Here is a 26,070-nt window from a genome sequence, read left to right as displayed (position 1 = left end):
TCATCCTGCAGGGCGGGGCGGGAAGCGGCGCCCGGCAGGGCCCCTTTATAGCTGCCCGCCCGCCGCCTGCCGGTATCGGCCGTCCCGGTCCGCGGCCGCGCCGGGGAAAGGCGGGATCCCGGAGCGGCGCCGTCCGCGGGGCCCGCCGTGCCGAGGGCTGCAGCCCGGCTCCCGGTCGGCTCCCGGTCGCTTCCCGGTCGCTTTCCCGCAGGCAGTGCCGCGGCCCTCCCGCGGCGGGCGCGGGGTGAGGCGGGCGGGACCAGCGCCACGTGTGCGCGTCGCTGCCTCCCAGCGAGCGCGGCAGCGTGCGGAGGGCGCTGCACCCGCCTCCGTTCCGCGGACAGCGAAATCCGGGATTCAGTCGCAGATGGGGATATCTGTCCTTCTGCTCATACAAGCCCCTTCTGCCTCCTCGTTAAGGCTGCCTCCGGTGGGTACCCTGTTGATGGCCGGTCCGGGGCACGAACAGCCGTTTGGGTCTGTGCGAGAAACACCAGGTACAGTGAAGAATAAGGGCTGTTTTTCACACGTGTCGAACACTTACCAAGGATGCTGCATCACTGGTCTTTCAGCAGGTAAATCAGTTGGCGATTTATGGGGATTAAGCATGTTAAAGAACTCGTTTCCCAGGTGGCCCACCTGAGAAGACAGCGCTGCCGAACCGGTGCCTGGTGACAGTGACTGTCCTGCCCAGCGCTACATCCACATGATGGGTGAAAGAGGCCACAGCGAGGCAAGGACATTTTGGTGAGAAATTGCAAATGAATCCACGGAACTTGAGGTGTGAAGTGACTCCTGGAGATCCCTGGGTGCAGCCCCCCCTGCCTGGGCAGCGGCAGCTGGAGCCACGCGTCCAGCACCACGTCCAGCTGGGTTTGAGGATCTGCACGGATGGAGCCTCCACAGCCTCTGCCACTGTACAACATCCCTCACAATGCAGGAAGTGTGTTCTTGTGTTCCAATACAATTTTGCATGTTTTAATTTGTGCCGTTGCCTCTGGTGCTGTCAGTGGGCACCGCTGGTGGAAGCTGCCTCGCTCCTTCATCGCGTCCCAGCAGGGATTGCCCTGAGCCTTCTCTTCTCCAGGTGACAAGTCTCAGCCCCTCCTCACATGACAGATGCTCCAGTCCCTTCATCATCTTTGTGGCCGTGTGCTGAACTCCCTCCAGTTAAATCCGTGACTTTCTCGTACTGGGGAGCCTAAAACTGGGCACAGTGCTGCAGGTACGGCCTGGCTGACACCAGGTAACATGTTCAAGGAGTCCAGGGAATGTCTGTTCTGCCAGCACTGCCAAGAAGGGCCTATCCAAGGTTAAAAAAATAATGTCACAATAATTCCTCCCTCTCAGCTGTTCTTCCTGTAAACATATGTATATACACTGATGGAAAGGAGTAACAGGTTTAAATATACTGGATTTGAAATAAACACCTTTTTTAAGGAAAAGCTACACACTTTCACTTGAAGTGAATCATCCTAATTGAACATTTACTTGCTGGAGTAACAGTGCAAAAGGCCATGTTTTCTCCGGCCAATATTGTTACTGTTGGGGAGTATCTAACTTCTCAGAACAGACACAAGTGCAGAGAAGAGCGATGAGGCCGTCGTGCTACTGAGCTGGAGGCATCGCAGTAAATCAAGTACAGCGATTAATGTATTCAGACACTGGACAACTTACCCAAAATACAATTTAAGTGATGTGGCAAACAAAATGAATAAAAACCAGCCACACTTGTCTAAAAAAAATTTATTAGAAGGCAGCAGTGACTATCAGAAATAACATTCTGATCATCTAATTTTACAGTGAGAAAACACTGCATTGTGAGGTTCTCATTTCTTGCCCATTCTGTATTGGAACAACCAATCACTTTGGAATTCAGAAAGGGAGAACAGAAGTAGTGCTAAATAATGTACGGAATAAAAAGATTTTGAAGGAAAGTGTGTTTGTGTGTGGGTTTTTTTAATGCCTTTTTAATTTATTGAGTAATGCACTAAAATCCTCTTTCCATGAGAACACAGAACACCACAGCAGCACTGGACGCACTTCACATGTTTCTTTAAGCCTTAAATTTGCCAACATGTTCACGAGCTATGATCATCCTTTGAATCTGAGCAGTTCCCTCATAAATCTGAAAAGAAGAATTACAATAATGTCAGCTGATGATTTTTTAAAAGGTTACTCTTTTAAACCTTCATAGCACTAATCCAGTGTGGATTAGGATGTGCAGAAAGACACAGAAAACTGAAAATTCCAGTGTGACAGAGCAACTACAGTGGGCTAAGTGGAATAAATCACATACAAGATACTGAAAGATGGTCTTGTTCTCTCAGGTGCTCTTATCTAAACTCAAGGTTCTCATGAAAATAAACAGACATGGTGGGCGAAGAAGGATGAGGAAAATTTCTTATCTGAGGAAGAAAATACATAATTTAGGTTTTGCTAAGTAGGATTTAAAACAGTAGGTGGAGGGGGGCAGTGACCTGTGCAATAGTGGTGTATTTCCTTTGACTACCCCTTCAGGGTCATACCAAATGCTCTCTTTGATCCATTTATTTCCATTGCTTCTTGTTAACTAGCATGCTTACCCATAGAGTTTTGTTTGGGATTTTGGTTTTTTTGTTTCTTTTTTTTTAAATATCATCTATTCTTACATTTTCTTCTAGAAACAGTCTGCATCATCCCTCTCTTCTGTCTTTTCCTGGCTCTAAGTCAAAGATAGACAACAAAGCACACATGAAACTCCAGCGCTGAAGGAGCCCCATGCTCCTCAGGTACACTGCAATGTAATGCAAGAGCTGAGGCAACACCGTTTAGGGGTTTAAAGTATTTCAGGTCCCAGTTCTGCCAAAACTTAGTTTGGGAAACTGTTCAAATTCATGCAAATTCACTTTCTCACTTACTTATAGGAATAATCTTCCCAAGAACCTTACAAAGCCTTTTGAAAATAAAGACACTGCAACCTGTGTTCGCTCCGGATTCTGGGTTCAGAAGCAGCTGTTCAATGCTCTGGCTGGTGCTGCTCACCCCGCACTGACCTGGCTCACCGGGCAGGTCGTGTTTTGTGCACACCAGGTGCCTTTTGGAGCGGATGGACGTGGCAGCTCCGCTTGCTCTGTTACCAGCTTCCCACCAATGAAGACGCAACGGCCCAGGCCCACAGCTGGAGCCTCACCGTTTCATGTGTGTTGGGAACAGACAGCCCAAGGGACGGAACAGGCTGGTGACAAACTCAGCCTGTCCGAGTGCTCGCGGTGCCGTCGGGGCCTCGGCAGCTGCTCCTGCACCTGCGCGTTTGCTCCGTTCACCAAACGTGCGGATGAAGGCAGACACGGAACTCCAGTGCAGAGACACCAAAACTCACAGCCTTCCGAGTTATTACAGGAAAGGGTTTGGTTTATAAGCTGATGGAGACAGTTTCCAGAATCACTGACAACTAAAGAAGGGAAGTTTTCCAAACTTGGGAAAGGAAACTAAGTTAGAGTTTCTACCGGAGTAGCCTGGATTTGAAGCCAAACAAACCTACAGCAGAGTGAGGACATGTACAGATGTTACCAGTAAACACAGTATTAGAATTGTGTAAAAATATATGGAAGAAAAGTTGGAAAACCAAGTTTTTGTACATGAAACATATGGTCAAAAGCATATACCATCTGGAACTGGGCAGCAATACAGTACAACACAGTGAAGTGCAAGGTCAAAATCAAGAAACATGGACAAAATAATTGTAAAGAAAAAAGGCTTTCTTGAATTCTTTTGGGGATGAAGTAGAATAGAAAAACACCGAAAAATTAATACTAAAACTAATTAATTTGAACAATTAAAAAAAATCTACTTAGCCATACATTTGTGATGGATCAGTGTATTGGAAAACCTAAATCACTGGGATCCTGTAAAATCAATCTCAGGTTTCAAATAAAGTTCTAACCCTCACACCATCTGCTTCCAGAAAATCATGCAACCTGACAGGAAAAAAGCACAGTCATATCAAAGTTCAATTAATCCTTCATTTCCTCACTCACAGGAGTGCAATTAGTTCTAAGGGCCTTTAGATTCCAAAATAGTGGTTCTTTCCTTAAAGAAAAATAAATTCTTGGCTAGTGAGAATAATAGTTTCCATTTTAATCACAGAATGTCCTGAGCTGGAAGGGACCCACAAGGACCATCAAGTCCAACTCCTGTCCCTGCGCAGGACACTGCACAGGTCACCCCGTGTGTCTGAGGACGTTGTCCAGTCTCTTCTTGAACACTGTCAGGCTGGGGCCGGGACACCTCCCTGGGGAGCCTGTTCCAGTGTCCAGCACCCTCTGTCAGCTGTAGCAGAAACATTTACTACCTGCAATGACAGCTGCTATATCGAACCAGCATTACAGGTCATGGTCCACATGCATTTCTTGGTATCTATTTTGATACACTTTGCCTAGTCACCATTAACGTCATAAAGAGGTGAAAAGATAAAGATTACTGGTTTTGCTGAAGACAATTAGAATATGCTAATAGAATTACAACATTACATGGAATAATTTCTTGGCAGTAACTCTGCAGAAAAAACCCTAGGCATTACGGGTAACTATGGACCAAACACAAGTAAATATGAGCAGGTTTTGATGTTAAAAAAACAGGCGAATCGCTCCAGGCTGTGCCACACTTCTGTTAATACTACACATGCAGGATAATCACTTCAGGATACTCAGTACTGGTGACAGCTCGACCAGAATACTGTATGCAGCTTATGATACTAAAGTTTCACACCGAATGTTTAGGGCACAGCAATAAATGATGAAAAGGCTGGAAACAGAAAGGAAAAAAGCAAACGGAAACAAAAAACCCAAAACAAAACAAGGAAAAGAAATCGGCACAAACACAACAAAAGAAACCCCAACCAAACAAAAAAGCCCTCACAGTTTATGAGGAAAAAGGTGAAGAAGCTGTGTTAGTGTTCAAGCTGGGAGGAAAGCTACAGGCAGGTGTCAGTCAGGGAATGCGTGAAAGGTCAGGGGATTTCCATCACTGAGGGTTGTCAGGAATAGCATTACACATAAACCACTTCCACTTACAGAATACTAACGCAAGCACTGTTATTTTTATCAGGTTTTTTCTATGGTGTTTTTTTTCTAAGGGTTAAAAAGCTTCAAAATTAAAGAATCCAAGAGTTTCAAAGAGTTACCACATTGGGAAAAATAAAGAAAAAACAAAAAAAGGAAAATCAATTTATTTCTCTTACGTGGGTTTAGTTGTTGGTCCAGTGCGATGACTTTTATATGCAAGAATTTGCCTGATTTGACTGACTCTTTCTTTAAATTGAAGGATTATTGCTTTCACTCTAAAAACTTTTTTTTTTAAAACATGTGTACATCATGATTTAAGTAGTCATTAGTTCATTTATGCATTACTATAAAGAGGACATTCTTCTACTCACCTGGTAGATTTTAGCATCCCTCATTAATTTTTCTACAGGATATTCAGTATTAAATCCATTTCCTCCAAAAATCTGCACTGCGTCCGTAGCCACTTGGTTCGCGATGTCGCCGGCAAAGGCCTTGGCTATGGAGGCGTAGTAGGTGTTCCTGCGGCCCACGTCCACCTCCCAGGCCGCGCGCTGGTACGCCATCCGCGCCAGCTCCACCTTCATCGCCATCTCGGCCAGCAGGAAAGACACGGCCTGGTGCTGGGGACGGGGGGACACTGGGTTAGCGCGGCCCGCTCAGCGTCCTGCGACGCCCAAGAAAATACAACCTGAACCAGGCATCCCTCCAACAAACTCCGTAAATTGCACTACACGAGTTCTACGGAATACGGATCAGGTTCTCACAATCATACGGTGAATCAGATTTTTAAGTCTCAAATCCATTTAGTCATGGCGATTAAATACCGAATTATGACGTTCTTCTTTACTATTTATGAGACTGGTATTTACCTTGCTGTGTATTCATATTTCTTTAGAACTGGGAAGAGGTGTGATTGGCAATGTGATTGGGAAACTAAAAAGAATCAAGGAATAACCTTGAAAAAAATCAGTAGTAATACACCTGAGGTGAAAAGACAGCTTTTATTTATATTCTCTCTCTGCCTCCCACCCCGTCTCTACTTACTTCAACAATTGCTCTCCCAAAGGTTTTCCTCTCCAAAGCGTATCTAGTAGCTTCATCAAGTGCTCTTTTCGCTAATCCAACAGCACCAGCTGCTACCTGAATCGAATACAGCACAGAATTTAAAAAAATCAGAAATTCCTGCTATATTTAATAAATAAGTTATTGCCGATACTTACAGGTGGTCTGGTCTTATCAAAAGCTCCCATCGCGATTTTAAAGCCAGCTCCCTCAGCTATTAACACATTCTCTTTTGGGACTCTCACATCCTCAAAGGTAATCCCTCTTGTATCCGAGCAGCGCTGACCCATATTAATTTCCTGAAAAGGGAAATGTACAGAGGTGCAACGAAATTGCATTATTCAAAGGTACGATATGTTTTCATCCTTTAGTTTACTCAAACCATAAAGTATGCCTCCTTCCCCAAAACTCTTGATCTAAAAACTACCATATACACAACAAACACTAGTTTTGCTCTGGCAGAGCAGTTGCCCATCTCAGCTGGGCACTTGACTTTCCCTTGTATGAGATCTGTTCCGCAGCTGGAGTCCGGCCTGTTCTCTAGTTCGACTACAGCCTTTGAGATGGGAGTGGAAAAAGTCAAGAATCTAATATGCAGTCAGTGCAGGTGTCCTACAGGTAAATAAATAAATGAGCTTTTCAAGTTTTCAGATTTCTTTCCTATGTTCAGCATCCAGTTTTGCCCACTAATAAAAACAGTACCTTGGTTTTGTTAGAACTAACACCAGTGTCTCCAAGGCCTCTTCCCCAACCAGAGTCGCTAAAATTAAAGCTCACTGTGCGTGTATTTACGGTTAAAACGCTCCAGCTTGCTCCTTATCCTTTCAAGACCTACCACTTCTCACTGACTGGCACTTGTCAACAGAATAGTTCTCAAAGATTCCTTTGCAGCTCTTCAAAGCCACCTCACTTTAGGTCATTCTGAATAATTCGTTATCTGAATTAATAAAATTATAATTAAGTTATGTCTCACAAATAGTTTATGTTGTGAAAATGGAAAGATCATTGTACACGAGCCTATGAAAATATTCAGTTGCGTAACAGTCTTTTTAATGGTAATTTGTTGCATTACTGGTTTAGAATTGAACAACGATTCCTGGTTTGTCAAATAAGAGATACAGTCTTCACCTTTCTTCCAATTTGGATTCCAGGGCTATTTGCTTCCACAATGAATCCAGTAAAGGCTTTGCTTGCAGGAGCTTTTGGATCTGGATCGGTACGAGCTAGCAAAAAATACCTGGTGTAAAACAAAGAGGAGGGATGCAGTTTGTCCTCACAATTAACAACCAGATACTTTTTTAGCTAAAAATCTAAATGTTTTTACATGCATTTCTACCATATAATAAATTCTATCTTCAAGTTAACAAGCCTCTTTTCTTGCTCCTCCTAAAAATAAACCGAGAGGGAGCGAGAGGAAGTTTCCAAGATCCAAGATTTAATTAAATTTAATAAAATCACCCCAGATCAACATGCAAAGATTCTCCATTTTTTCCATGTATTCTAAGTCTTCATGATATCAGCTTCATGAATAGTACAAGAGAAACCTATTCACAGCGTGTACATAAAAATTAATGCTTAGAAAATACATTCTGGCACGTAAAATGTTATCACCTGGTTTCAAAGATCTTAGTTTTATTCTTCTAAGTCAGTATCTATCTTAGAAATGAAACAGTTGTAAATCACATTTATGGTGTTCAGTAATGTCAAAAGGTATCTGGCTGATTGTCTTTGATGGATCTGCCTTGAACAAGGAAATACATAACTACAAAATTCAGCTTTTGGAGAAATTTATAGTTTTTCCATTTGAATTAAGAATTGCATGTTGCATGTTGTGAATCAGTGCGACATGAGACTTGCTGAAAGAGTTTTGTGTTATAAAGGGTGCTTCATAGACACCCCAGCAGGATCTGGATTCTTTGACAGCTGGAAAACGTCTTCCCTCCAGACAGTGAAATGTGCCACCACAACCCAACCGTGATTCTGGCTCCACCAGCAGTGACGGGGTTTCCAACGGAATCAGCAGCAGAATCGCAGTCACCACAACCACACAGCAAGGGAGCCGGGAACAAGAGCCTCCTGAGTTCTTTGCAAAGCAGATGATGGTGTTGCTGTCCTGCCCCGCAGGAAAAGCAGAGCGCAGCAAGACTGAAGAGGCTTTCTGGAGCGAGGAGCCGCCGTGTCACCGCCCCTGCTCCTTTTCAGGCTTTGCACAGTGCTGAGGCCGCGTTCTTACAGCCCATCCTGATAAACTGCTCAGACATTAGAGCGTAGTGTGTTGAAACACGATGAACATCCAGATTTATAACAGATCTTTAAAGGATTTAACTTGGAAGGGAAACCACCATATAACATAACAACAGAAAATAAAACATGAGTTAACACACCAGTTTGCTTTCCCACCGTTTGTGATCCACATCTTCTGACCATTAATAACATATTCATCTCCTTTCTTCTCAGCCTTTGTTTTTATACCAGCCACATCAGAGCCTGCTCCAGGCTCTGTTACACAGTAAGCCTAAAAGAAAACAAAATATTGAGGAATAAAAGTTCTATTTTTAGTCAACCACAAATTATTGCAGACTATGTGCATCAAACTGATCTGTAAAAGCTTTAAGTGAACTACATGGTAAAACCCAAAACATGAAATTAAAATAAAAATTAAAAAACCCGAAACAAACCAGAACCAAAACAAAACCAAAAAACACACAAAAAACAACCAACCAACCCTCGACCCAACCCCCCAAAATCCCACAACAGCTATCTGAGCAAGTGTCCAAACATATATGGGTTAATTTTCTTTATAAATCCGTAATAATATATAAAATTGTCTTTAACTTTTAATCAAACAGAACTGTTCTGTAAAGCTTAAGTCATTACTTCCTCGGGCTTCACAAACTGTGATGTGAAAGCTGAAGATCTTTAAAATCTGAAAGTAGGAGCACTGAGTAACATTTTGTTCATGGTGTCCTTCATTTCATGAGGCTTAGTTCTGCAGATTCTAAAGTATTGCACATGAATCTTTACCTCTTTCTATGTAACAAGTACTGCTTATATAATATTTAAGATCAAAAATAGAGTTTAATTCCCATCCAAGTTGAGTTTCTCCTTATACAAATCTCGTATTTTTCTTAAATGCCTACACTCCTTCTTAAAAGGTATTAATTTTTGCTAAGTGACTTAGGATGGGGACAATTTTCCAAGTAATATCTTCTATTTGCTTATTGATTATATCTCATTAGCTATTCCCTGACTTTTGGTAAACACTGCTGTTTAGTTACAAGCTTAAATGAGCTGAGTTTTGGGTACACATCAGTGTTTTCTGGGAGAAAAGGAAAAAGGAGGAAGGAAGGGAAAGGAAAGGAAGGGAAAGGAAAGGAAGGGAAAGGAAAGGAAGGGAAAGGAAAGGAAGGGAAAGGAAAGGAAGGGAAAGGAAAGGAAGGGAAAGGAAAGGAAGGGAAAGGAAAGGAAGGGAAAGGAAAGGAAGGGAAAGGAAAGGAAGGGAAAGGAAAGGAAGGGAAAGGAAAGGAAGGGAAAGGAAAGGAAAGGAAGGGAAGGGAAAGGAAAGGAAGGGAAGGGAAAGGAAAGGAAAAGGAAAAGGAAAAGGAGTAATACTGGTTAATATGATTTAGGAATATTCTACAGTGTAGCAGCTCTACTTACACACATCATTGGTTCCTCTGTCATTCTTCCCAAGTATTTTTTCTGCTGATGCTCATTTCCTGCAATGATTACTGGCATTTGCTGAAAGAAAATATTTAAACCATTAATCCATCTTTTTAAAGTGCACAGATTCTAGTTTAAGGGATGTAAGAAAAGATAGAACTTACCCCCAGGGAATTGGCCTCGATGGCCGTTTGAACCCCTGTACACCCATAAGCCAACTCCTCAGTTATAAGGCAGGCTTCAAAACTGCCCAGGCCAAGACCACCTACAGTTGAAAGAGTCCATTTACTAAAATGGGGTTAAATTGTAAAATACTAGTGATTTATACAAATTAATTAACAAAAACTGATTCCCCCATGTGCATTTGATTAGACATCGCCATGCAAGTTTTTTAAATAAAGTTTTGTCAAAAAAGTAACAAGTGATTTGAAAATAATGTATCATAGTTCCAGGGCAATTGTGTGGTTAATGTGGGACCCGTTGCACAAAGTGGCAAGAATGTACCACTCCAGTTTTCTTACTACTTTACATTTGAGAATTAAGAGTTCTTAGGAAGCAGAGAAAGGGCTCCTGAGCTACCACAGCACTTCAGGGGGGAAAAAAAAAAGTGTCCATAATAGACAACCAGCGCAGTAACTTGTTTCTGACAGAAGCCAACACTTTGGGAAGTCCACACAAACACAGGGACGATAAAATTCTACTTTCTCACAAATATTTTCCTGAGCCTCCGGGTGACTCCCCCAGCCACACAAACACCACTCTTTGGTACCTTTGTTATGCTGACCCTTGACAGACAATTCTTACGTGAATTTGTTCCGTCTGTTTTTAAGTTTATGTAAAATTTTAGCACCAATATCATCCAGGGATAATGAGTTTCCCAGCATGTACAGTCATCTCCTTTCATTTACTTTGAACCTGCCATCTGCTGACATAATTTGATGCCTTCTAGTTACACTGAAAGGGACAGTGAATTATCGATCCCTTCTCACACAGAAGATACATCTTCTATAATTTTTGTCATCCTTTAGGAACCTTTTCCACTTCCACAATGCTCTTTTGAGATGGAAGGATCTGTCTACATAATGAATTAAAAAGGCAAGTGAAATTTGGATTCAGGCAGTAGCATAACTATACTTTCTGCTCTTTTCTTCATTCCCTTAAAGGTCCTTCTGACCTTAAATTTTATGGTTTTGACCACTTCTGAGCATTATGCTGACGTTTACAGAAGGCCAGACATGAGGAAGGAATTGTTGCCCTGCGGGTGGTGAGAGCCCGGCCCAGGTTCCCAGAGAGGTGGTGGCTGAACCATCCCTGGAGACATCCCAGGCCAGGCTGGACGGGGCTCTGAGCAACCTGAGCTGGTGCAGATGTCCCTGCTCGTGGCAGGGGGGGCACTGGGGGACCTGGGGAGGGCCCTGCACCACAAACCATCCTGTGATTCCATGGTTCTATATATTACAAACCCCAAAATTTCTGTTTTGAGAAGCAGTAACTAATTCAGAAGACACTACTCTGTGAAGTTTGGATTGCTTCTTTCCCTTCATATGAGCGTCACTGTTCCTTTTTTGAGTTGCATTTGCCATTTTAACCGTCACTCCGTGTCATGACCTTCTCCTGCAGCGCTTTGCACCAGCCTCATCTTTTCTACACTGAATCACTTGATGTTACCAGTAAACTGTCCCCTCAGCATTGACCCCCCTTTCCAGTTTATTTATAGATATTCCAAACAGCACAAGAATCAGCAATGCTGTGCTGGTAATTTTTCCACTACGAAGCCTGTTGACTTTTAAAACTCATTTGGAAGTTCAAGCATTCTATATCAACCAGGCATCCCTTGTTCACACATTGAGAACCCCAGATATTCAGAGGAGCCCAATGATCTACTGCGGCATGACTCCTTCCACAAAACCCTTCTCTACCGCACCATGTTTACCCGTGTCCACTATTTCTGTACTTCCTCTCACTTGCTCTTTATTTACATGGGTGTATCAGGATTGCTAGTATGTATTTTCCCACATGCCCCCTGGACACCTTTATAATCATTGGTGTCCAATTCGCCACTTATAATTTTTCATTTAATAACCAAGTGGTTATACACTGCAGTGGTCCAGCTATTTCAGCCTTTAGGTTCTCTAGAATTTGTGGCTGAATAAATCTGGTCCACACAATTGCTCCTTTTGTCTCTTCGTTCCTTAACCTCATTTATTAAATTTTTGATACAAGATATAACCTCTGATCGGTCTCCCAAAAAAAGGGTCTGCTGTGGATAATTCCCTAACTTCTTTTTTCAGGTAATATAAATGCAAAAAAGAAAATAATTTAAGCTTTTTTCCACGGTTACTCATATACCTAAACACTCCCAAAGCATTGCTGTGCTGCACCTAATGTAAACTGAAAAATTCTCTTTCTAGAATAAACTCTTAAACTGCTCCAGCTTGTGTCAGAGACTAAAACAAAATATGACCTTCTAATTTCTCTGCCTAATCAGCTGACACAGAGCACCAGGGGAACATTAGGTAGCTGCAATCACTGTAGGAAAATCTGGTCATAAATTACTAAATCATAATCTGTCTAATTTGTCTCCTGATTACATCCACACCTACTAACACTTGTATGTGTCAACCTGCCGACTGATTAAATTTAGATTATTCAAGCATGCAACTCTTTATTTTGCACAGAATCCATAATTGCACATATAAATCTAATCTAATGACCTTTCTTTGTTGCATTTTATAGATTTAAAAGAATGTTTACTTACCACAGCTTTCTGGTATGTGTGAATTCATAAGACCAAGTTCCCAAGCCCGTTTTATAAGTGGAAAAGGATACTGAAATAGGCAAAAAGCACCTTCTGATTCATCGCAATCAGTATTTTAAATTTTACGCAAGTTAAGAGAGAAATCAATTTTTGCCCTCACACTACGGTAGACTTACCTCTCCAGTTTTGTCATATTGGGCAGCAACAGGAATAATTTCCTCTGCAGCAAATTTACGAGCAGTAGCTTGAAACTCTTTCTGTTCATCAGTAAGTTCTATTAAAAAAGAAAAAGGAAGTTGTCACAAATTTTTTACTATCTTTAATTCTGCCAGTTGTCCAACTAAGAGTGAAGAAAAAAACCCAAGAGTGTCCTTCCAGGACACCCCAGAGCAGCACTCGCTGGGCCCTTCCTGGAAGCAAAGGCTCCGCTTGGTCCTTCTCCTGGGAGAAAACCTCTGCACCAACAATGCACACGCTTCACACAAAATCATCCACAAAATATTGAAAACTGAGTATAAAGCACTGTGTAACACAAAACTATTACCAAAAGAAACAAGGAGAACGCTGTGCTAATTAAATGGAGGAAGAGCAGGCGAATGTCATCCGAGGATCCCGGCTGTTCGGTGTCAAACATCTGGCTGCTGACCACGAGATCCGCTTCATGTTTGTAATAGCCCAAGAGGAGGATTAATTTCTTTATGACACTTCCTTATAAGCAAGCTCAACTATGACATTTATTTACTTTAACATTGTAAATGGCGATGTGAGATAATTATTTAAAGATAAGACACTTTGGCAATAGAAAAGCTTAAGATAAATACGAGTTAAAAAAAAGAAGAAAAATCTCATAAACGCTACAGACGTACCTGACTTGCCCCGGCTGAAGAAGAAAGTAATTTTGGTTTCCAACCCCCCTTTTTTTTTTAAATAATAGAAATCAATTTAGAATAAACACCATTTAAAATTCATGTGGAACTTGATTTTATCTTTTTCACCTCTGCGATTTGCCCTTAATTGCTCTATTTCTTTCAAAACCTGTAATACTTACCAAAGCTAAAGCCAGCTCCAGGTTTGCTGATATGTAAGTTTTGCTCAGGTTTACTAGAATGTGACCTCCATCCGTGCCTTGCAATGGTCTGGAGCACTCGCTAAAGAGAAAAAGAACATGAGGTGTAAGGTTTTCACAGTTCCTCAAGCTACTCGCCCAACTGCAGCACAACTTTAAATGGAGAATTCCTCTTCAGGAACAATATCACATCAAGTATAATACAGTTACTACAGTGATAAACAAATTTTTTTGAGACCTCGAGTTCAGTTCCTGTGGTAAGCAGCACTCACGTGAACTGAGAGCAGCACCAGGAACCCCAGGGTTGCACAGAGCAAATGGACAAACCCCCTTCAGTACCGCACAGTATTTAAAAACTATAAACATAATTACAATTTATTATAATTATTTATTATAATTTATGTTCGCAGAGACATCACTATATTTCATCTATACACACATGCATCAAATCTGATCTTCTTGCCCACAAGTGAATATTCTATCCTATGTGCGGATTTAGCAAGACTGAGTTGCAGGGACCCATGTTACATTATATATTAACGCATGTTATATTATCTATCAACCAACATCTATCAGGATATTTTGATAATGTCCCAGACTCAGGGCTGCTTTCTTTTAATAAGCTGCTGCCCTGGACATTTAGTGATTATTGTTATTATACTCCAAACAGGACAGAACTCAGCAGACTATTTGAAATTTATTTTTCTTCCTAATACTCATCACAAATTTATCCTTTTTCATTATATGTGCTTTCTTTGCTTTTTTAAGTTTAGGGCCCACAAATATTTTTGTTACAACTCTTTTCAGAATGCCTTAGTACTGTGCAAAAACACATCTGAATTTGATTACAAAAGGTTGGTTTACTCTTTTTCATCCTTCAATAGTTATGAATCTCTGAAATGTTTGGAAAAAAAGTGAAAAATATTCAATTGCATACATTTCTAGAAAGACCCAAATCAATTCTGTGTGAAAACAAATTAGCTTAAACACTAAGAAAAAGCTTATACTTGATTTTCTTACATGAAAATGTAGGAAGAAAAAAAAAAAGCGTGATCAAATCAGCCACTTATTTCATAACATTAAAAAAACTGAATGACTCATAATAGTGCAAAAATATCACAGAAATGTTACTGGAAACTCTACAAGACAAGGACATTACAGAAAGCTACGCGGCAACAAGGAGCTTCCAAATAAAGTTGTGGCAATAACTGTGCTCTGACGAACAGGAATGCCACGCAGAGATGGCTCCTAATCCACACCGCAGGAAACATAAAGAACACGGGCAATAACAGCTATGGACACAGTGAAAAAAGCACTTCCAGAGGACATCGAAAACACCTATAGAGGTGAAGGGTGAAGAAATGCAGCAAGCACACTGCTGGGCAGGGAGGGGAGGCTTCGGTGTAACCGAATAGGACTGTTCGGTCGGGTTATAAATAGTCCGGGGCTGCCCGTGGGACCTCGCCAGGTTTTGTGCTACTGACACAAACAAAACACACACCACCAACAAACACCTAGAAAGACCTCAGTCCTTCAGAATGTTTATACCTTATTTTACCTGGAAACAGACAAGATGAGGTTGAAAAGCCAGATGATTGTAATTGTTTCCCCCCCCCGCCTTTTTTTTTTTTTGAAGGAGCAGCCCTGGACAGAGCCCTACATAACTTTGCCAACAAAAAGTTACATCTACACTAGAAAAAGTACTGAATTCAAACTAGTGCTAAAAGTGATACCCTATATGAAAGAAGCTGTCAGATTTATCCTAGAGAATTCACATCTATTGTGGGGTTTGTACCGGAGCAGTATCCAAGGTCAACACTGAAGGTTACTCCGGAAAAGCTCAACGCTCCCGACACAAACAGAGCTATGGACAGGTGGAATTCGTACCTGGGAGCTGCACGAGTGATCAAGTGACCAAGGATCATGGTTTGCCACATGTAAGAATCTGGATGACCACCTGTCTACTTTGTCAACCTCCCTGTTTCTTGACTCAGAGGAACAGTCAGATAAGTCAGACCAGCTCAGGCAATTAGACGAGCTACTGCCAGCGATGCCCAGGTGCATTTCCTTGCACTACTGCACAAGCTCTGCCACAATCAGAAATACGAGTGTTAAACTGGCCGGACTAACACCGGAATGATCTGCTGTCAGAAGAAGGGTATGACATGGACACACGTGGAAGCGACGCATCCTTTATTACCTTCATGCCAAGAGAACTACAGAACGCGTTCGAAAAGCTGCACGTCACAGAAGATGACAGGACAACAACAAACTAAGGTCACTAACCTTGACTGTCCCTCACACAACTCAGAACAAAATGAAAAGGGGGGTCAAGCGCAGTTTGTTGCCGGGGTGACGTGTCAGGAGCCTGAACTTGACACACCCACGCCCCGCGGTCGGCACTAGCCAGCCGTGGCTGCCCTCACCCAACGCACCGCTTCCGGGCAGCGACGGCCCGGCCGGCTGCAGAGGCGCCCGCGGCGAACGGCCCGCGGCGAACGGCCCGCGGCGGGACTCGCAAACCACTCTGGAAAGGGGGAAACCAGAACGAGGCCCGTGTGGGTGTTCAACAAAGGTACTACCTGAGTTTGAGCGGTTTTTACTTGCTAGGTTGAAGCTAGGAGGTTATTGGCGGTTCAAACAAATACATTCATCACACATATTAAAAAAGTCAGCGTGGGTAGTACAGCCAGCCGCGCCTAAAGAAACGCATTGCACGGGACACCCCGAACTGCCGGCCCCGGCGCGCTGGAGCCGCCTCCCCCGCCGGAACGGGCAGCAGGCGCGGCCGCCCCGAGCGGCCTCCGGCGCGGACAGCGGGCCGGGCACCGGCCGCGGGGCCGCGACCGGCGGCGACGCCACTCGAGGCCGCCGAGGCCACACACTCGGGGTCAGCTCGCGGGTCGGGACGAGCGGAACCGCGAGCGGAGCTCAGCCCGGCGCGGGCCGCCCCTCACCCGCCCAGCACGGCCGGGCAGGGCCGCAGCGCCCGCCGGAGCCGCCGCCCCTCCGCGCCCCTGGGCCCGCGGCCCCGGCCCGCCCGGCCCCCCGCCAGCTGCCCCGCGCCCCAGGCCCCGTGTCCCCCGAGCGCCCGCCCCGGCCCGGCCGCTCACCCGGCAGGCCCTCAGCGCGGACATCTTGGCGGCGCTGCCCGCGGGCCGGGCGGGCACTGCGGGGCGGGCACTGCGGGGCGGGCACTGCGGGGCGGGCACTGCGGGGCGGGCACTGCGGGGCGGCGCTTGGCCCCGCGCCGCGGGGGGGCCGGGCCTGGGCGCTCCGGCCCCGCGGGCGGAGCCCGGGCCTGCGGCCGCGCGGGGCATCCGCGGGGTGTGCGGCGCTGGGCGCGGTTGCGGCGCTGGGCGCCGTTGCGGCCCGGCCCGCCGGAGGGAGTTTGTGTGTGTAACTTGCCGCCGCCCCACGGAACCGGCCCGGGCCGCCGGGGCCTTCGAAACCGGGGTTTGCGCAAAGCTCGGGCAATTGGCTCGTTACACACGGAGCCTCCTGGGCTGTCCCCAGCCGCCTGCGTCTTCTCCTGGTCAGCAGAAAGGTCCCTGTGAGGAGTTTCATTGTATTTTTGCTGGATTTTGTAAATTGTCGGCAGTGCATAAATTCCACTTTTTTTTAATATTATTTCTTCAGTGTTCTAAAGCAGTGTAATTTAGGAGTTTATTAAAATAATTTTCAGGACAAGTAGCTACTTTGATTTATCTGTTAATTACTTTTTTTAGCATGAAATTTTAACAGAATTATGAAAGCATAAAGCACTTTTCTGGAAGCTGGGTTTTGGATAACATTCTTTGCATAACAATTCAAAATAAGGTCTTCCAAATATTTTTAGCACCATTATTACCTTGGTATGTTTGGTTCTTCATTGCTTTTTTTGGTGTGTGTGGTTTTTGGTTTGGTTTGGTTTGGGGTTTGTGCTTTTTGGGTTTTTTTTTCTGACAGTTGAGAGTGGGCTTTTCTCCTGTGCTTTAAGGGTAGTTGTATAAAAGGCATAAGCATAATTTATAACTATGTTACTTACGTATTTGATGAAGATTTCTGTATGTTCTTCCCATTCTAAATGGAGTTTCAGGTACACCAAACCACTGGACTGTGTGGCTGTAGGGCTTTTAGATACCAGCACCCAAGTCTGCATTTGACATTGTCAAAAAATTTCCCATTCACCTGCCCAAGGAGAAGATGTGAAGAGGGGCAGTGACAACATGGTCTGAGTGACCCACACAGGGAATGACTTACAACTCATACCTCAGCTGTCAACCTCCAGCCCAAATTCTCCCTCTGTCCTGCCTCCCGCTGAGTGGCTGCTCCAGTGCTGCCTCTGCCCATGTCCACCCTCAGACTCTGAACAGCTTGTGCATCGTTTTTTTCCCTGTCTGCCGGAAAAACGTGCAGAGATAACGCCTCGTTGCACGGGTCGCTGGCCCGGGACACTGTCCGGCTGCGGCTCCACCCGTGACCTCAAACCCACGGCAGCGTTTCCCATGGCAGCCAAGGGAGCAGAGCCAACCCAGGCTGCGCAACCAGAGCTGTGAGCTGCACAGACCGGAGAGCGGGCTGCACTGCGTCTGCTGAACGCAGACTGAACACTGAACATGTGCATTTGGCTGATTTAAAATACATCTCGTCTGGCATGAGATCTCAAAGCAGGTTCAGCCAAAACCCCCACGTTTTATTATTACGTAGTTCAAAATAAATAAATAAATAAATAAAGCGACAAACAAGCCTCAAGCCCCTGTAACTAAAACTAAGCGCTCCCTTCCGTCAAGGGGCGGGACCCGGGCCCCGCCCCCGCCGCGGCCCCGCCCCCCGTGGCCCCGCCCCCCGGCGCGGCCCCGCCCCCGGCGCGGCCCCGCCCCCCCGGCGCGGCCCCGCCCCCCCGCGCGGCCCCGCCCCCCGTCGCGGCCCCGCCCCCCGTCGCGGCCCCGCCCCCGGCGCTGCGGTAGCACCGTTGGGGGGCGCCTCGCGGCACAAACAGGCGGCTTCAGTTTGTATCGAAACTTTATTAGAACAATCCCCAAGAGCTGTAAAACAGTGACAGAACAGCAAAATTAAACACCTGCGTTATCAAACATATTTAAATACGTTCCTATTTCTGCATAGCAGAAGCAAACAGGGCTTAGAGCTCAAACTGTCGTGCTCACGTTAATTTGGTTTTGGCAAGATAATAATATACCCTTAACAATCGCATCAATGAACAGTAACCTCCCTCTGGTCTCTGGAACCTTGGAGAGCCTCTTTTGTGATTTTACAACTCATTATTTGGGACAAATACATGTGGGTATTTTGTAGCATAGAGTAACAGACGATTTTAACATTAGTAGCACTCGTGTTACTTAAACAGGAAGAAACAGTTATCTTTCTAATTTGATTACGGTGCAGTACAAATTACATATTATCTCAAAAATCATCACCTGTATCAAAAGTTAAAAAATTTAGAATAATTTATAAAACACTCCCATAATAGCAAATTACCAGTCTTGAAATGGAGGGTGAAAGTTATGTTTATGAACACACCAACAGCTGTATTACAGTAACATACTATGTATTTGCTTTTTTCCCTCTGTTTTAAGCAGCAGGAGCCCAGTTCTCCCCACAGTTACACGGGTACAACGCGTGTGACCATTGTAACCAAGAGCAGAACAGGCCCTACCCAGAACCTCACTACACCACAAATTAAAGCTGTAAAAAAATCTACTACTAAATATGGAACAGTCTTGCATTGTTTTTAATTACTTCCAACACCACAACTGTCGTGTGTTTTCTCGCAGATCACGCAGTTACTTCCATGACCTGACACCAGCCACTGGGAAATTCATGTGCTGCATCATGCAGTTCAAACACATCTGACATCATTTTGCATCAATTTGAAATATTGACAGTATTGTTTTTACTATGTAGCCTTTTCTGTTTTGTAGTCTACATGACGTGAATAAACTTCAAAATACAAGTCAGGTAAAACAACAGCCAGTAAGGCACTTTGTCAGCGAGGACGCAGCGTCCAGGCCGAGTGACTGGTCCAGGGGACATTCTGCGTCACCAAACACAGTCAGTCTGTTCTTCACGGTCACTTCTGAGAGTACCCATTTGTAGAACAATACTCACTGACCGGCCCAGAACCAGCTTGACATTGCGTCTGCCAAAATATTTTTCCTGTTCTACAGCAGAACGTGCAACAGTAAAATATTTCGTACTTTTAAATACTAATGTTTAAAAGACTATTCAGCATCCTTGTAACGCCCAAGAATCAGCTACTGAATACTACGTGGAAAAAAACCCCCTCAGCGTAAAAAGTGATCCCATCTTTCTTGTTTTCTGGGGTCACTTTCTCTATTTTTTTTTTTTCTTAACATTTGAAGGCTTGACATTAAAACTTTGGTATAAAACATGTAAATGAAAGCCACCCATTAACATGCCATACAGAGACACAATGAATCCAACTTGAACTAAACCAAAATGGATTGTGTGGGTACGACCGCGGGTGTTTCCACTGTCTCAGTTTCTACGCTCTGCTTGTTCGAGATCCTCACAAGAGTTTGCTCAGTTTGCTCTGCCCATGTCCTGCTGCCCCGCCAGAGCTGCTCCCGCAGCGCCCGGCGACCGGCTGAGCCCCGCGAGTGGCAGCACTAGGGGTCCCGCAGCACCGGGGGGTCCCGCAGCACCGGGGGTCCCGCAGCACCGGGGATCCCGCAGCACCGGGGATCCCGCAGCACTGGGGGTCCCGCAGCACCGGGGATCCCGCAGCACCGGGGGTCCCGCAGCACCGGGGGGTCCCGCAGCACTGGGGATCCCGCAGCACCGGGGGTCCCGCAGCACCGGGGATCCCGCAGCACCGGGGGTCCCGCAGCACCGGGGGGTCCCGCAGCACCGGGGATCCCGCAGCACCGGGGGGTCCCGCAGCACCGGGGGGTCCCGCAGCACCGGGGGTCCCGCAGCACCGGGGATCCCGCAGCACCGGGGGGTCCCGCAGCACCGGGGGGTCCCGCAGCACCGGGGGGTCCCGCAGCACCGGGGGGTCCCGCAGCACCGGGGATCCCGCAGCACCGGGGGTCCCGCAGCACCGGGGGGTCCCGCAGCACCGGGGATCCCACAGCACCGGGGGGTCCCGCAGCACCGGGGGTCCCGCAGCACCGGGGGGTCCCACAGCACCGGGGATCCCACAGCACCGGGGGGGTCCCAAAGCACTGGGGGTCCCGCAGCACCAACTCTCATGGGCTTAGCAGCAAAGCCTGTATGACATATTTTACTGTGTTATAAATAGCCGCATGTTCCACTCTCTGAAGAATGGAACTTTACATTTTATACTAAATCAAGCAACAAAGCAAGTGTCCAAATTCATAAATGTCACTACTAGCACTTCCTCTGTGGTGTAAGCCTGCAGATTCTGGCCACAGGGTTAGTTGGGAACCACTATAATAACTTAGTCTTAAAATATTTTAAGTCATATTTTCCCAAGTAAATACTTGCATTAATTTCTATTTAATTCACCAATAGCAATTTATTTTTTAAAAGCCAATCTTCATATTAAATCATTGTTATTTATTTATTCAATTTATTGATTACAAAATCTACATGGTATTGCTTAGTATTTTCACAGTTCTCATAATTATATCACTAAGAAAATGGCTTTTAAATTTTCTTCTCAGAAATGATGATCACTTACATTCTAAATAATTTCACAAAATAGTGAGTGGAGCAAATTTATACATATATATATTTTACTGTATATAAATAATAATACAATTTAAAACTTTAACTTTTAGAAATTCCTTTAGTAAATGCATAGGTTTGTTACAAAAGTCTTCTAATCAAATAACTGTATACTATTTCTATTCTCTTTTATTCCTAGTAAACTCTATGGTTACATTCATATGATAAAAAAGCACGCTGTATTCAGAAATATGCTTTTTCAGTTGAGCTCCCAGTAAGAAACTCAAGTCCAGTAGAAATATCAATTACTTAAATGCAGTTTCTTTAGCTGCAAACTAATCACACAGTATTAAAAAAAAAAAAACTTTTAGCACATGGACAGTAATCAGACCAGCAGCTTTTTTAATCACAGAATGGTGACTTGTACTCCAAAAAGTTACCGACTTCATTCTCAGAAGATATTAGAATAATGGGAGGGGGTTGCATATTCAATGTCATGCATGTAAGAATGATGATGAAAACCATCAGTCAAGAGCAGGATTTTTCCCAAGGCCGGTTTCTCAGCCCTTTCTGAAGGCCAAGTTTCCTCCAGGGCACCTCCAGAGGAGTTACCCAACACAGAAGGTGCCCACGATCCGTAGTTACGTTTGAAACCGCACACCTTTGCTCTACAGTACTGGAGTCCTACACTGAATGTCTCCTTTCTGCTCTGGGGACAGGGCTGCGGTGCCTGCTGGATCCCCGAGACAACACGGGTCCCTCACCTGCGCTGGCACCCCGGCACGGCCGAGCAGCACTGCGCCAGCACCGCCCGGGCGGCGGTCACAGCCGCCAACCAGAGCCACAAGTTACAGAGCAAATTACTTTGGGATGTGGAACATCAGTAAGTTTTGCCCGGAAACTTGCATTCGGATCTTCTGGAGAAGAATCTGCCTTTCTCTTTGTGACACCAATGGACTCCTGGGGCTAGAAAAGCCTTTCGGGCGCTGAGCGCCTGCACCAGATCTGGCAGGGGAACGGCACGAAGCTGGGGAGCAGACAGCAGCACCGCGGCTCGTTCGGTACGTGGAACACGGGGAAACGGGGAGGCCTCAGCACGGCTGGGTCCTCAGGCGCCCCGGTGCCCCTGCCCAGCGCGGGCTGTACTGGATGATCGCCAGAAGTCCCATCCAACCCCAGCCCGTCTGTGGTTCTGATTCCATGAGACGAGTGCATTAAAACCTGTTCGGCTCAGCTCATGGCAGTAACAGACTTGAGAAGGGATCCAGGGTGAGACTTGTTCCCTGGGCAGAGCTGCTCCTGACCTCGGTGACAGTTCCACCGATGGAGGGTCGCAGAACTGAACACAATGTTAACGCGCTTGCTACCAACAGATTTTGTACTAATGATTGGGCAAACTTCATAAATAAAAAGCAAACTAAATCTTTTGGAGCATCTTTCAGTAGCTACGTAATTCATCCTGTGTCACGAGAAGACTCGAGTCCAATGTCTCAACACCTCCCTGCGTGAGCATCAGAGCCCGCAGACCCGCAGACAGGACACCCCGGCGCTCGGCGCCCCGGTCGGTCAACGTCTCGTTAAGAAGCTCTTCCGAGCGAGGCAGAGCAATGAAACTCCTTGTGCCAAGACTTCCTTCCAGGAAAAAAAAGACCACATTTGGTTTTCCTTTCAGTGAAGCTCAACTCCCTCATAATGCAGAACACAATCAAAGTCTCGTTAAGAGACGGGGCTATTAACACAAGCGCATCTCTCTTGGGCATCAGCTGAAAATGATACATTCACCATCTTGTACCCGATGAAATCTCATTTGTGTGAACCACAAACCACGTGCAGTGGGACCTTCTCTCAGTTATGTCACCTTTCAAGCACAACTCACAGGAAACGTCACTTGAAGAAGCATCGACTATAATCCTCTGTGACCAACTTCTTTGGGACCTGCGGGTACCACCACTTCTTAAAAGACGCAGTTGTGGCTGTGATTAAAATATCACTACGTTTTTCAGTGTAGGGAATCATTAATGCATGTATAATCACAGTTTAAATAGCTGTGAACCAGCTCGTACAAAAAAATACAATCATAGCACCATATTTACAAATTTAGTACCATCTCCTGGTTAACTAGAGCATCTCAAACTATCTTTTATGGCTAATTAGGTTATATGTTAGTGCTTTCAAAAAATTGTCTGAATTTCTTTTACAAATATACACTTATAAAAAGAAACATTATCAAAACTGCTGTCATCTAAGGCAGCAACTAGTATTACAAAAGTTATTAAAACATCATTATAGACTTAAAAAAGCTTCAAATTTACATTTTCCTTTTCATAGGCACTCTAAATTAAAACGTGGCCTTGTTTTCACAGCTGTTAGTTTATGCATTCAAACTAGTTAAATATTACCAATGTTGCTCATTTTTCTTTAGATATAAGCAAAAGGAAAAAAGAATCACCCATTAACCAGAAGCATCATTTACGGTTTTTACTTTTGCCTACTTTATACACGTTTTGCTTAAAAGTGACACTGTTTTGATGTTGAGGTCTCGTGTGTTATCCCACTGCCTTCTTAGGGCTTAGCTCCTTCTTCCCCAGAATTCGGTGAAGGCTGGCTGACATGAAGTAGGGTTTTGCTGTAGATCCATCATTTCTTTCCAGGTCTTCACCTGAATTTACATAGCAAAAGCAGCCAAAAGAGCAAACAGCACACACGTACACACACAGAATTGAAGAAGGGAGAGAGCAAAAGACCAAACATTACAAAAAATTCCCAATCAAGGCAATTTAGCTGTATTGTTGACAAAGGACACTACAAAATTTCTATTTTCTCAAACCAGAAGAGGTTTTACACAAAGCAGAGACACGAACATCTAGCCATTTTAAAATGACAGGAATATATCCTTTTTGTTCTTTGGTTTGGCAGTACAGGTGGAAATTTTCAGAAACCCTCACACCTCCACCAAAGCCTGGCATTTCAGGTTCTTCTTGCTATTCTCTGTGAACTCCTACTGTCTACTGAATGGAAGCATGGGAAGCAAAACAGAATATGAATTTAAAATGAGGCAGACGTGTTACTGTTTTTTCCTACAGAAGGTCACGACTCACTCCGCGGTGTGTCCAGCCCAGGCTCATGCCACGCAGCGGTCGCAGGGCAGCAAGGGGGACGGTCCGCACCCCGCGCTGCGTCTGCACGGCCAGAGCGCAAGATGTGAGCAGTGACCAGAGGGGACAGGATGAAAACCTCCACATAGCTCCATGGCAGTGTATTTCCTGCACATTTGCCATAAATTAATAAAGTCTGATAATTTTTCAGTGCACCAAACTTTCTACATTTTGTTAGTTTGAAAAATTTATTATATGAAAATTTATTATATGAAAAATAATTAATTTATTTATGGTTTAGCTTATTTGTTTTGTGTTATTAGGGGTATGTCTGCCTGTGATCATGTTTGTCTAGAACCAAAGTCCAAAACTTGAGATAAGCAGGGCATCGCTCTCAACTAGACATCGCTTTTCAGTTTTCTGACTGCTTTCGTTCCCATGACTCTCTGACAACCCGGTATTTCCAGAATCACTGCTAACTTAGTTCCTTGGGAAGCAGGGTTAAGAAGGTGAGTGTGAAAGAACGAACTTATGGTATCGTAAGACGAGAATCAGTATTACCATGTCCACCTTCCCTCAGTGATCCACTGTGCATATAACAGATCAAGCCTGTGACTATTTCAGTACTGCCTTAGTATTATCAGATAATTCACCAACTGCAAGAACAATCACTGCCATGTAACTTCTGCTTGGACCTACAAGAATGACCTTCATTATAGAAAAATTGTATCTTTATTTCTTTAATTCAGTAAATCTAGCAAATAGGTTGTATTTTGTAGTAAGTACATCCTCTTCTTCTAATCAGGTCCTAATTTGAGACCAACAGATTTGTGATTTTAGTGTTCTCTGACAGACACACTGAGCAGCACTCCCTTTGAGAGTGCTTGTGATTGCTCACCATTGGGGAGTCCAAGGGACAGATTGTTTTTTAAATGGTATTTTACACAAATTTGAAGGTGATTCAGCATAACACTTTGTTCAGGGTTATTAACTTTAAAACAAAGGACTATCTATATACCAAAGAATAACTTGGTTATTAACGAGAGGTTTGAGTGAATCATTGCTGTACAGGGCGCTTCACAAAGCACTCAGAAGCAAACTGCTAATGAAAGTTAAGGAACATCTGAAAAACAACAGCCTGTGAGCCACACAGGCACCTTCCATCACTTAAACTAATTAAATCTGAATACTGAGACACTTCTGCACTGAGGAATGCATCAAGGAGCCAGTCTAAAAAGCAGAAGCAGTTCATTTTTCAGAGTCTGCTAGCATGTCACCACAATTCTGTAAAGAACGGATAAGGTGGTTTTCTACTCTTCTTCCAGTGACTTGCAGGTATTAGTGAAAGAAAACATAGTACTTACAAAAGCAGAGGAAAAGTGTGTCAACACACATTGCATAGACGCTGAAGAACCCGTGTGCAACTAGGTAGGAGCCAATAATGACCGTCTGCAAAAACCAAACCACAACAAAACCCCAAATTTAGTTTGGGACCAACATGGCAGCGTTAATACAAATCAGAAGCCTAGTCTGCTAAGCAAACTTGGGAGGATTTAATGGCAGTTCTGTAATTCTACCAAAAGCTACTTCTGCTTGGAAAGGGATCACATGTTCAAGTCACCACGTCCCAACATGCAGTAGCCACTGGTTTTCCAGCTGCCAAACTGGAGCCATTTCAATCCTCAAAGAGATATATATGCCAACAATATTCTGAACTCCTTCCAGATT

General features: G+C 44.5%; 2 protein-coding genes across 4 annotated transcripts in view; both read right to left on the bottom strand.

Annotated features, from left to right (window-relative positions):
- Positions 1–1,731: 1,731 nt before the first annotated feature.
- ACADM (acyl-CoA dehydrogenase medium chain) lies at positions 1,732–16,795 on the bottom strand. The gene is made up of 12 exons (XM_065655912.1): positions 16,708–16,795; positions 13,577–13,676; positions 12,705–12,802; positions 12,529–12,598; positions 9,935–10,035; positions 9,768–9,848; positions 8,492–8,622; positions 7,236–7,344; positions 6,266–6,406; positions 6,090–6,185; positions 5,417–5,665; positions 1,732–2,128 (listed from the first exon to the last, which is right to left on the bottom strand). The coding sequence occupies exons 1-12, from the start codon at positions 16,729–16,731 to the stop codon at positions 2,057–2,059; spliced, it is 1,272 nt and encodes a 423-aa protein (XP_065511984.1). The 5' UTR covers positions 16,732–16,795; the 3' UTR covers positions 1,732–2,056.
- Positions 16,796–21,388: 4,593 nt separating this feature from the next.
- Positions 21,389–26,070, bottom strand: part of SLC44A5 (solute carrier family 44 member 5) — an 84,655-nt gene continuing 79,973 nt past the window's right edge. For all 3 annotated transcript variants that reach the window (XM_065657118.1, XM_065657117.1, XM_065657119.1), the window contains 2 exons: positions 25,707–25,791; positions 21,389–23,906 (listed from right to left, as the gene is read on the bottom strand). In XM_065657118.1, the coding sequence (XP_065513190.1) occupies positions 23,794–23,906; positions 25,707–25,791 (198 nt within the window). In that variant the 3' untranslated portion in view covers positions 21,389–23,793. The remainder of the gene's footprint in view (positions 23,907–25,706; positions 25,792–26,070) is intronic.

The sequence above is a fragment of the Caloenas nicobarica genome, chromosome Z (assembly GCF_036013445.1).
Source record: "Caloenas nicobarica isolate bCalNic1 chromosome Z, bCalNic1.hap1, whole genome shotgun sequence".
Lineage (NCBI taxonomy): Eukaryota > Metazoa > Chordata > Aves > Columbiformes > Columbidae > Caloenas > Caloenas nicobarica.
This window is presented reverse-complemented; position numbering and strand designations above follow the sequence as displayed.

Excerpts from the sequence above, each read along its gene's own strand:
- ACADM (XM_065655912.1), bottom strand. The coding sequence starts at position 16,731 with ATGTCCGCGCTGAGGGCCTGCCGG. Across the intron at positions 8,623-9,767 it reads CAGAGGAACCAATGATGTGT|GCTTACTGTGTAACAGAGCC; the intron begins GTAAGTAGAGCT and ends GTTTTCTTTTAG. Across the intron at positions 2,129-5,416 it reads GGGATGCTAAAATCTACCAG|ATTTATGAGGGAACTGCTCA; the intron begins GTGAGTAGAAGA and ends TCTTCTTTTCAG.